Source organism: Dryas octopetala, chromosome 4 (genome assembly GCF_963921425.1).
Source record: "Dryas octopetala chromosome 4, drDryOcto1.1, whole genome shotgun sequence".
Classification (NCBI taxonomy): domain Eukaryota; kingdom Viridiplantae; phylum Streptophyta; class Magnoliopsida; order Rosales; family Rosaceae; genus Dryas; species Dryas octopetala.
The window spans coordinates 7,248,875-7,262,080 of record NC_141369.1 but is presented as its reverse complement, the minus strand read 5'-3'; the positions used below and the strand labels follow the sequence as shown (position 1 = coordinate 7,262,080).

The following is a 13,206-nucleotide window of genomic DNA, read 5'->3' as shown; positions in this document are numbered from 1 at the left end:
TCATCTCTTCAAAACAGCCCATGTTTTCCAGTTTTTCCTGTTTTTTTATCTCATTTTTTACTCGACTTTTGACCTATCAAACCTTTACCAAATTGAGCAAACTTATACTTGTTTTAAAGTTCTGCATCATCTCTTTATAATCATATAAAGAACATGAAAAACGAATGGTTAAAACTCAAGTTCTAAGGCCCGAAAGGAGGCCATACGAACATGTGAATTTTCTGGAAAAATTTCCATATTTTTCATTTTTCTTTGTTTTTCATTTTCTTTTGTTTTCAACCCTCAAAATCTATTTTTATGGCTATAATAAGGTTATAAATGACCTATTTTTAGTTTAACAACATTAAACAAAGAGGTATAAACAAAATTTCAAAATAAAAGTTTCAAAAAAAAATTGCTAAGAACACCCATGGTTCCTTGAGCTCACATTCCTTTCTATCCTTTGGAGTTAAAAAGAGGCTAAAACTTGTAATTCCTACAATAAAATGAAAAAGCACAGAGACTAAAAGATATTAGTTCAATTGTTTAAGCAAAGTGTAAACAACTAAGAAGGATGAAGTTTAACTTTGAACTCTAACCTTCTCAAATTTCTTCTCTCTCCTTTCTGTCCTTTTCCAGTTCACTCTCTCTTCTCTCTCTCTCTCTATTTTTTTTTCGTTGCTGAGTTCACCACCCTTTATTTTGAGTTTTTAGACTTTTGCTGAGTTCACCATCCCATAATAACCCAAATACCCCTAATTTCTAACTTTACTTTCTAAACCCATTAAACCACCCAAATACCCCCACACTACAATAAACTTCGGTCAGCTAGTTCTCCCTCCCTCTGTGTTGCCGTTTCCGTCACTCACCGTCGTCGTCATCATGAAGCGCCGTCATCTCCATCTCTCTTCATATCTCCAACTCCATCTCTCTGTCACCATCACTAACTTCCTTCAGCGCCGCTGTCACCATCAGTAGCCACCTCCATCACCCACAACAATCTTTGTTTCAATATCGGTTGAAAATAAGGTAATTTCATTTAGGATTTGATTTTTTAGATGATTTAGAAAGATATTTGAAAGTGGGTCTAGGGTTTTTCATTTTGGGTTTTTATTCTTCTATTGGGTTCTGGATTTTTGTTCTTCAATTCGGTTATAGTGTTAGAAATTCGATGCAATTATTCAGTAGCTTTTTCTTGAACTCTCTTTAATTTGAAAACCCTAATGTAAATGTTACGTAGAATTGATTGAAACTCATTTGACTGTATAATCCTGAATTGTTAATCATTATTCAGTAGCTCGCTTCTGAATGAGTATAAGGTCTCTGGTGCTAGTTGTTGAATGTTATAGTAGTCAGTATTCATTAGTTGTGTGTCGAATCATTTCAACATATTCGGTGGGTGACTACCGAATGGTTAACCATTATTTGGTGGGTGACTATCGAATAGTTAACCATTATTCGGTGGCTCGCTTCCGAATGAGTATAAGGTCTGCTGGTTTTACTTGTAGGTTATGATGGTTAGTATTTGATGGGTGACTACCGAAATATTGAAATTGATTCAGTAGGTGACTGCTGAAAGGTTAAACGTTATTCGATGGTCATCTACCGAATGTTGTACTTTTATTCAATGGACATCAACCCAATGCAACAAATATTTTATTGCATACAATTCTCACTTATTCTATATTCCATGATAACTTATATTTCATGTATTCTAAACTACTTCAATTTCTGAATGTGGGTATGAAAAAGAGAAGAATATCTTTTCGAGGTGGATCTTCTAGAGGTGGGGCCCTGGATTGGATAGTAGTGATGAAGGACGAACATGTCCCACAACTTTAGAGAGGCAAAAGAAAGTAGCTAAAAGAGTTAACCTATAAGTGGTGGATGATGTCTAGCCAGAGCAGAATGTGAATGTTACGGTTCAGCCAAATGAGAATATTACAGTCTAGTCAAATGAGGATGTCACAGTCCAGCCAATTGAGAATACTATAGGCCAGCCGAGTGTCTATGTTATAAAAGATAGTAGCACTGATTTAGATGCCCCTTTCCTTGAAGATCCCAGTGATATATCATTGCTTAAGACTTTTAAAAGTCACATTGTTGCTTCCATATGGAATAATGAGGTATTTTAATTTAGATACCATATTTTAAGATAAAAAATTAAAACTATATATAGATTAATATTGTTGTTAACTGTGTGTTGTTTTTGTGAACAAGAATGTGATCGAGCCTCTGAGATGCATGTCGAAAACTACAACACTTCGTTCATGGGACTTGTGGGGTAGGAATGATAATAACATTTTGAAGGGGTATGTTAGACAATCTGGTCTTGAATCTTTGGTCTCATGCTCTTATCGTACGGTTAATAAGGTAGTGGTCTTTACTTTTGTTAAGAGGTGGCAGCCCGAGACCAATACTTTCCATATGTCATTTGATGAGATGACCATCACACTAGATGATGTGTCAAATATTTTGGGGATTCCAGTTGAAGGTCTACCAATTTCTACACCCCCAGATGTGTTTTAATTTTAACTGCCCAATACAGGTGGAGTAGTCCATGGCAATTGATACTAACTCATATTTTTTTTAGATTATATAAGAACCCTACAAAACCCATAGAGAAGAGCATCAATTTCTAGAGATAGCCTTTTACACAGGATTGCTCAAGTGTTTCGATGTTGTCGAGCCATATTATCTTGAGAGAGTTTTGAGGCAATTTGGAAGGGTACAAGCGATTCCCTCAAAACCATGTGCTCCTCTGTATGGTGGACGGGGTTCTCAAGCGGAATCTTACAATCCTTATTACCCCTACTTTGATAGGACATAAAGGAGTTGGAGGGATTACTTATTGTCTGATAGTAGTCGTAGTGTTCATGCGAGGACTCCAACAGACACTGTAGATGGGTACATTCAGTGGTTTAATGTGGTATCTTATTCGTATATCCAAAACTCATAACATAGGGCAGCATTTGACCCCCAAGCATCATTGCAACCCGGATTTGGCATGATATTTATATTTATTTTAAGTTTGGCATTGTTTTTCTTATTGCGGTAACTTATATTGGTTTATTTTGCAATATGGTAGAATCGTATTGATCGAATGTTGAACATCACTCGTTCGATTGTGGAATTGGGCCAGAATAAGGCCACAAAACGTCCTTCTCAACTTTATTGGGCAATTGACAGTCTGCACCACATCTTGGAGGGTATTACACGCTTGAAGTGGAGGCATTACATGCTTGAAGTACTATTTGGTCAATTATAATTCATCAAAGAGTGTAAAAAGATGCATTGATATACCACCAGTCACTAAGAACAAGGTTATCACATAGATAAAGAGTAAAGATGCTACCAAACAAAAGAATGCAGCTACCGCCAAGAACAAACGGTCTAAACTGAGAAATGATTACATGACTAGCTAAAGAAGCATCACAATTGATGACGATGATGATGAAGATGATGGATACATTCTTTCTAATGCTTTGCACCCCTTTTAGCGAGATGATTATCGTGTTGTCATACTATCATCAACACAACCTAGGTTTAATCAAATGGGCGACCAACTAAGTGGTTGAGATGGTAGTAGTCAAACACCACAACAATATCGTCGCACACAAAGCTTAAGGGAATTACTACTGTTAAAGAAAATATTCAAAATATCGTTATAGAAAATAATAACAAAATAAATAGAGCCTTTGAAACCTCAATCTTCTTATCTTCCTACATTTACTCAAAAAAGCAAACAGCCTATAAAGCATAAACCAATATTATAACTCACATTGATCTCCCACGTACTCATCTGAACTCAGCTTCCATATGCCACTATAGTTATAAAGTTGCACGACAAACCTTGACTTTTTACAATATTGAATTGTTCAAAGCTTAAACATCTACTTCATTTGATTTACTAAGTCCCCGTTTGGTAAACGATATTAGATCGATCAACTTTATAGAAAAGCAATTGTTCCCTCGCAGCGAATTTGTGAAGCGGCTGGAGGGCAGAATTTAAAATCCACTTATACAGGAAGTAGATGAGGAATCATGATTCAATTAGTGAATTTATCCATAATGCCTATTAATTGTTTGTGGATAAATCCACCAACTGTGGCCAATGGATTGTAAGTCGTTACGTCAACTGACTTAAATTCCTATTTGGCACTCTGATTTGTCAGAATGTTATAGATCTCAAAAGACTCTTAAGTCAGTTTGCAACCATATCTTCGTCACATTATTTTTAGAGTAAATTACACATATGTACCTCAGGTTTATACCATTTTTAACTTGGGTACCTCAATAAAAAAAAGTTGCATAGACGTACCTCAACTACCATTTCTTGACACTTAGATACCTCCGTCAATTTTTCCGTCCGCCAGACCGTTAACAACTTACGTGGATTTGACTTGGGCGACGCAGACTGCAAACATAACGTCGATGTGGCAACACGTCACTAACAATAATAATAAAAAATAAAATGTTTAAAACAAAACAGTTAAAATATAACAATTAAAACCAATTTTTTTAAAAAAAATTCTAGGACCCAAAGTGCCCTGACCTTTGATCTCCCCACCACCATTCACGATTCATCTCCTTCCATTCATCTCTTTTTTCGAAAACCCAGAAAAGCCTAAATCGCGACACCAAAGTGTTATAGATTGAACAAGACATTGACGAAGAGCGATGGGTTGGAAGTTTCACAAGACAAATGTATACGACATGCCCAACTACGATAAGCTGCTCCTTCGAATCTCTAGAAATCTCAAGTCTTTTTGTGTTTAGGGCTTTATATTTTTGTGTTGAGGGCTTTATATAGGCTTTAAGGTTTCGTCTCTTACTTTGTGTAGATTTGGGTATGGTGGGTTTGAACTTTGTGTAGATTCTTGTCTAGGTATCTGGGATTTGTTGCGTGCCTTGTTTGGTAGTGTGTTATTTTAGTGTAAAGTGTTTTGTCGTTGTTTGTGGTGAGTCATAAAGGTTTGGTTGGTTGGGCATGTGGTCCAAATGAATAACTGGTGTGTTGACTGGTAGTGGTCCAAATGAATAACAGTTGCATTCTACACAAAAGTCTTGTCCCCTTGTTGCTTCAGTTTATGCATTAAAATAACGAGACAGTAGTGAAAGTACGTAGTTTCACTTTAATATTACACAATGGGTTGATTAAATTTTGGTTTTCTTTTGTAAAGACAATTCTAAAAAATTCTCCATTCAACTGCACCATGGTGGGGAACTAACACCATCAGAGTATAAGGGAGGGAAAATACAATGGGTTGATAACTGCAAAAGACAATATATATGTTTCAAGTATATTGATGATATGACAGAAAAGTTGGGGTATGGAAAAAGTTTTGTTTTTTATCACTAGAAGTACCCTTATCAAAGCATTGCTCTGATACCACTTTAACTGTCACACCCCGAACCCCGAGTATGCAACAGATACACCCACTTTGAATATCCCAAGAGATTAAACACCACTAATCAAGCATTAATCCCCTAAGAAACCCAAGGCGGGTTGAGCATTTTGAATTAAATAGACCGGGTTGGATCAAAGATAATATAATAGCAGAAAACATGTTAAGTAAAAATAAAGTCTTCTTTATAAAACCAACCCCCAAGGTTACGGTAGTTCATTGCAACCTTGAAGAATTACATAAATTTGAAACACATAACAATCATCGAATAAATGTTTCAAAACTACGCAAATGTAAAATCAAAGTAAACAACTCAAAACCATCACCAATCAATAGAGGAAAAATCAACAAAATACACTCAACACGAGATATCAATTAAATAACAACACCAATTGAATCCAGGAAGTTGACAAGTCTTAAGATGTTGTTCTGCTCGACCCTCGTCTCAGTTCGTCTCTTATCATACGTGTACCTATAAAAACATCTAATAAATAAGGAACACAAAAACAACATAGGGGGTAAGCATCTCATATGATCAGAGCTTCCCTCATGAGACCTTGCTAGGTTTGAAAACCACAAAACCATTCCCAGTGAAAAACATAGTGAAAATTTTTTTCCATCGGATTCTTAAATCATCCAAAACAAATTCTTCAAAACCTTTCCTTTAAAATCCATTCAAAAAAATTTATGACTCGACTGTACAATAATATAGTAAATATGTATAAAAATCCATAAATAACAATAATTCAGATAGTCGATACACATTAGGTACGACTATGGTTAGTTATAATCAAAGAAAATAACATCCATAGCGAGAGTATCCTGGTAAACAAAAATAAGAACTCGTAATTGAGATATCGTACCACTGCCACCTGATTAATCATCGGTTCTCGTTTTGCACAAGCACACGTAGCCACTTGTTAGCATGGCTAAACTCCCCATAATGTACAGATCAATTTTTCTAAAAGGTTTAAGGATTTGAACTCAAGGTCATGTACTACGCTACCCAAACTCTTGGACCAAACACAATAATAGCAAGTTATAATAATTTAAAAACACAAACACGTCAGCGCCAAGTCCACGTCAGCGCTACGTCATTTTTCCTATTTTCTAATTTCTTCAAACTTCGGAAATTCACCAAAAATAGCTCGAGACTCCAAATTATTCCCTGAAAAATCCTACGGACTTGTATTGATGAGTACTAATTTTCTATAGTCTCGAAATAGTTAACTCACTTCCAAAAAAATTATGAAAAATCATCTCTCATAATTTAATTATGAAAAATGAAAATAAATAAAATAATCATTTAACTCTTGAATTTCCTTTTCCAAAATTCACTTCCAAGCAACTAAACTCTAGAACCACATCAAAGGTCTTGGTTAGTCAAAACAAAGTTAAGGAAAATTTCAATTCCTTTAAACAAACATTAAGAACAAGGTTAAAAAGCTTAAGTAACAAAATTAACATAAGCCGAAAATTAAAGGTGTTACACAAGATGGTGAGATGGACCAAACTTATTTGTCCTAAAGTTGTGAAGAAGGTGGAGGCCAACAAGGAAGCATGTAGAGGGTGTGTGATAACTTGGAATGAGGGCATGAGCTACCAAGTGGATGCTGGAAGAGGCCATATATTTGTTGTAGATTTGGAATTGAGGACGTGTGCATGTAAAAAATACCAACTCACTGGGATCCCATGCTTGCATGTTGTGGCAGTCATGAACCACATGCATTTTAATCATAATGATTATGTGGCTCCATGTTACACCAAGGAGAAATACTTAGAGACTTACACATGTCTTATCAACCTAGTTAATGTCATGAATTTGTGGGAGCAAACAAAGGATGCTCAACCCCAACCCCCTAAGTACAATAGACAGCCTGGAAGACCTAGGATGAAGAGGAAGATGGGTGATAATGAGCCATTGCAACCCCTGGCTGACATGACTTCCCTAGGGAGAGAAGAACATACTACAATTATGTGTTCTAATTGTAAGAAAACTGGCCACAATGCCATAACTTGCCACAAGCATCTGCCAAGGAGAACACGTGTAGTAGCTAGGGCCAATAGGGGAGGGTACTCTCAAGCAACATCTACATTAGGCCAGAGGAGAGGAGGGAGAGCACGTGTAACATTTCATCATTGTCTCTTATTGAGAATTGACATAGCTTGTTATGCATAGATAATGATGGTGATTTTGTATTTTGCAGACCAACAGAAGAGCTAGAGGAAGAAGAGGTTCTCAAGCCAGTCAACTAGCTAGGTTATCCCAGGAGAACAGTCAAAGTGCATCACCAGCCACCCAAAACACTCAATGAAGCAGGGTTTAGGCAGGACATATTTTGTTGTTTTGTGTCATTGGAATTGAAAAGACCCTAAACCTTATGCATATATTTTGTTTTTCAGAATTAGGCTTGAGAAGATGTTTGTGTTAAAGTTAAGGAAATGGTTTTTGAATTTAGGGATGTCCAAGGCTATTCCAAACATATCCAAAGTATGTCCAAGGCTATTCTCACCGCTGCCTTGGACATATTTTGGCCATATTAGAGACAACGTTGGGAATAGCCTTGGACATATTTTGGATACGTTTGGAATAGCCTTGTACATATTTTGAATATAATTTTGAATTAAGGGTTCAACAAGTTGATGTATTGTGAGTTGATTGACACATGTATTTTGAATAGGTTTATTATATTCACTGAATGAGAATTTCTGTGTAATTGACATGATCCAAGTGAATGAAATTTTAGATCACATTGGGTTACTTTTATGTTATCCACATTCAAATTGCATATCAAATTTACATTTTCAATTTTATGTCCCCTGCCAAGATATATCAACATTATCCAATTCAAATTTACATGTTTATTATCTAAAACGCATAGCAATCCCAACAATGAAGCCATAGAAGGAACCTTAAAATCCACATTTTAATTACCATTGCATAAAGGCATAAAGGCATAAAGTACCCATCAACAGACCTCAAAACCAAATTACCAAAGGCATATTTTCAAAACACCACAAACTCAAAAAATAGCACCCTAGATCTTGCGAGTGTAAAGCCTAAATTCTAAACACCCAACATCAACCCTTAACTACTGGCATATACCCACACCATTATCACCCATGAAGCTACCACCAAAGCAACAAGCAGCTTGTTCTTCCTTCGAAGCCCCCTAACTTCGTCCTTAGGGAAGAGTAATGCTCTTCGCCCGCACATGCAAGATACTGAATCCATTGGAGAGAAAGGAGAACTGAAACAGAGGAAACTCAAACAAGAGAAAATCTAGATCTTGAGGATAAGATAACGCTAGATCCTGCTCTTTTGATCTCTTTTGATTTTTTGTCATCAATGGTCGCATTTTTTCAAGGAATAGAGTGATGGGGATGAAAGCGAAGGCGCCTGCAACGACATGCTTTTTAGTTTTGTGTTTAAACATTTTATTTTTTTATTATTATTTTTAGTGACGTAGCAGCCTATTATTTGGAAGGAAATTAAATGTCAGTGCTGATTGGGCATCTTTGAGCAGTAGTCTATCTGGAGTTTCCACATCAACGCCATGTTTGCAGTCCACATGGCCCAAGTCAGATCCACATAAGCGGTTAACGGCCTGGCGGATTGAAAAGTTGACAGAGGTATCTAAGTGTCAAGAAATGGTAGTTGAGGTACGTCTATGCAACTTTTTTTTATTAGGGTACCCAAGTGAAAAATGATGTAAACCTGAGGTACCTACGTGTAATTTGCTCTTATTTTTATTCCAAGTATTGGTAGGTCGTGTTCATTTGTGTGCACCTTGAGTCGGCAACCATAATGCGTTATCCTTAGAAGTTGATGCCTACGTTCCGAAAACTACTAAACCCGACCTCTATCATCTGTGTTCGCAGGACCATCCAGAAGACTCCCCCTCCCCAATTGTCACCTTGTGTTGGCGCTTAAAGATTTTGGAGGATATATGTCATAAATGGAGTCACCGCCCGCAAGTAAGTTTAGATATTATTCTTAACAATTATTCAAATGCTTAGGGATTACACATTCATGAACTAATTTGATATTGGATGAGACTTTATCCCTTCTGCTAAGGTATCTCCATTAAATGCTTGGTGCATTCTTTGGGTTAAGACTTGACCTAAAGCATGCATAAAGCATTTTTCATTTAATGCTTCCATCATACGTAGGTGTACCTATCACTGTTCACATTAAAGGACATGGGTCCATCTCCAACCTACATTCCCATTCAAGTAAAAGATCTTATAAATTGGTTAAAACTTATAAATATGGAACCAAGTGGCCATGAACAAGGATCGAAGAATTTTATGCACAAAACCTCTGTCAAAATATTGCAGAAACAACTGATTTCATCATCTGAGATTTATAGGCTGGTACTACACCATTACTTTTTTTCGGTAATCATCTTTTAGTGTCTTACTCAGGGCCGGCCCCTAAGGCAGGCGAGCTGGGCAACCGCCTAGGGCCCACCCACCCAAAGGGCCTTCTACTTCTAAGTTGGGCTAAAAAAAAAAAAAAACCTTTTTGACTATTCTTACTTTTAGTCCATGCCTCCTTCATCCATTCGACTATTCCTCTCAGCCATGTGCCTCTGTTTGTGACTGTGTGTATCTATGTATGGTTAATAGGGTTTGTTTAGTTTGGGCATTATTGGATGACTGTTAGTTTTCAATTTTTCATATTTTGTGTTTGTTTTTATATTATTTTTTTTAATATCATGGTGAACTACTTTAATGTGTCTGATTGCTCTACAATGACTTACATGTGTGAGAATCCTAATGCATATTATTAATAAGCTTGTTATGCAGACAATAGTATGAAAATCCTAATGCATGAATAAATAGTTAAATCTAGAATATAAACAGAGATCGACTTAGTTGCTTTACACTTTGCCTCCTTTAATTAATATCGAGGAGTAAGGAAGCTCTCTAATTTGCTAACAAAGGTTTGCTAGCAGAGAATTTGGAATATAGATTGCCAAGAAGCTTGCTACTTGCAGCCTAAAGCTTGATACATGTATTAGTTATCTTTAAAACTGACTCCAACTTTTGTGTACTTAAAGATTCTCAATTAATTCAAATCAATTCTATTTTTTAATTTCTCTTACTAAATTGATGGTTATCAAGTTAGAAATTGCTTATTGATTTTTTGGTCAATTAATTTTAGTTATTGAATGGGCAAAGGGCCTCAAATTTTTTTCTCACCCAGAGCCACCAAAATCGTCGGACTGACCCTAATGAAGAAGTCCAAGGTCCTTGATATCAAATTCCCTGCCAAGAGACTAAATGAAGTTGTGCAGAACCTGTGAATTAGACCCTGTAATAATGATGTCGTTAACATAAAACAATAACACAATAATGGCTATTGAAGACTTGAAAATAAATAAGAATCTGCATGACTCTGAAGAAAGCCATATCGAATAAGGAAGAAGCTTAACCGAGTGAACCAAGCACATGGTGCTTACTTGAGGCCATAAAGAGCCTTGTGTAACCGATAAACATAGTGGGAATAAGAAGAGTCTATGAAGCCAGAAGGTTGCACCATAAACACATGTTCATTCAAAACCCCATGTAAAAAGACATTTTTAACGTCAAGTTGACGGATTGACCAACTTGTTGCACAGCCAAAGCAAGAATAGTCTGAATGCTTGTAGGCTTAACAACAGAACTAAATGTCTCAGCAAAGTCGATACCCGGCTGCTGATGGAAGCCTTTGGCGACTAAGCGTGCTTTGTACCTCTCGACCGTGCCATCAGACTTGCGTTTAATCCGGAACGCCCACTTACAACCAACCGGGTTCTGAGAAGGACATGGACAAATGAAATACCACGTGCTATTTTTAAGTAAAGCATTAAATTCATTAGACATGTCATGCCGCCAATGAGGGAACAGAACAGCTTCTGAATAACAAGTGGTCTCATGGTCAACATTGTGCAAGAGAGCGGACAAGGTAGCATCAATGAGGTAGCGCACGGTGACATATATGCGTACCAGGGGCTTGGTGATGCCGAACTGTAGCCGGGTGGTCATTTGATGCTGTGGTGGAGTAGAAGCAAGAGGTGAAAGCGGCTTAGAGAGAGGATCATAGCACCCTGTATCCTTTATGCTGCATGTTGTAACCAAGAAAAACACACTCTATAGAATGTGAAATTAGCTTATTCTTAACATATATAAAAACCAAGATACGAATAGCAAGCACACCCAGAATTATGCCTAGAATTATGCCTCCTAAGGCGAGATGGTGTGCCCAAACCCTGGATTCTATAAAATAAATGTTGATGAGGCTAGTTGTTTACAACAAAGTAACCATGGGGTAGGTGTAGTTGTACACAACTCTGATGAAAATTTTATGGTAGGCGCTTCTGGCCTCCTCCTTTCCAAGCAGTCTCGACTCTATGTCGATGTAGCTCCAAGCTCTCTCTCATGGGTTTATGCTAATTGTGTATGGTGGGTATTATCAAGTTCAATTGGAAAGTGACACCCTTAAAGTAGTGCGAGTGACAACTTTAGCAAGTATGGTGTTTATTTACCTAAGATTCGGAGCTTGATTATCATGTTGTGCTCTTTCTCAATTGTTTATGTACCTTGTACTTGTAATAATGTGGCTCATAGTTTTGCCCGTTACGGTTTAAAATGTATTGATCAAGTGGTGTGGCTTAAAGATAGCCCTTCTTGGCTTCTTCCAACTCTCACCCGTGATGTAATAGTTCATTAATATATTTGGTCAATTCCTTTCTTCTAAAAAAAAAAAAAAAACTCAACAAATCCTAAATAAAAAAGAAAGTTTAGGCCCCTTTTGGTATCCTTCTCATAAACCATTTTTCATTTTGAAAAACAAGAAATCATTTTTAAAATTGAAATTTGTGTTTGGTAGTCCATTTTCATAATGAGAATTCAAAATCAAACTCAAAAAGGGCTGTATTTAGAAAATGATAAAAGATCGTTTTCCTAGTTTTTTTTTTTTTCCAGACTTTTCTCTTTTTTAAGCATAATAAGAAAATTAAGGGAGAAAACTCAGGGAAATAAAAAAAAGATTATCAGTACATCAAAAAATGCCAAATGGGATGGCGGAGAGAGTCGAATAAGATGTCGGCGACAATTGAATCAAACTTTGATGAATGCCAAATCAAAGATTAGCAAGATTCGAATCTTTCTCTGTTGTTGGCATTATCGTCATCGTCGTTGAAGCTTTTTACATTTGCAATTGATCTTTATTTTGTGGCAAAGCCAAATGAGAGATAGAAAGAGGATAACCCAACTAAGAGGCCCAAGACTCAACCACCACTCTACCAGCCAAGACTCAACGATGGCTATTATCTTTTAATTTTTTTTTAATTTTTTTAAAATTAATTTAAATTTCATACCAAACATGATTTCATATTTTAATTTTCTTTTTTAAAACTCAAATTTCAAATTAAATCCTCATTTTTTTAAATAATTTTGGAATGGGGGGGGCTATGCACACCACCATTTTGTGCTGAGTTGACCACTCTTGCTGAGTTCACCACCTCCTTGTATAATTTTTTTAATTTCTACTGAGTTAACCACCCTAAAATGACAGAAATACCCCTTATTTCACAAAATCACACAAAATACCCCTTTTTACTATCTAAACCCACCTACCCCACCCATGCCAAACACCCCACCAGTTAACCACCCGCAGACCCCACCCCCTGGCCTACCCGCAGACCCCACCCCCGCCTACACGCCACCAGTCGCCGGTCCTCCCCGCTGTCGCCGGTCCTCCCCGCTGTCGCCGGTCCTCCCCGCCGTCACCGTTCCTCCCCGCCGTCGCCGGTCCTCCCCTCCACCGCCG

At 37.0% G+C, this 13,206-nt stretch overlaps 1 protein-coding gene across 1 annotated transcript; it reads left to right on the top strand.

The window, feature by feature from the left end:
* Window positions 1-6,882: 6,882 nt before the first annotated feature.
* On the top strand, window positions 6,883-7,643 carry LOC147286415 (uncharacterized). The gene is made up of 2 exons (XM_086240760.1): window positions 6,883-7,460; window positions 7,595-7,643. Exons 1-2 carry the CDS (start codon window positions 6,883-6,885, stop codon window positions 7,641-7,643), a joined length of 627 nt encoding a protein of 208 aa, XP_086096886.1.
* Window positions 7,644-13,206: the final 5,563 nt, after the last annotated feature.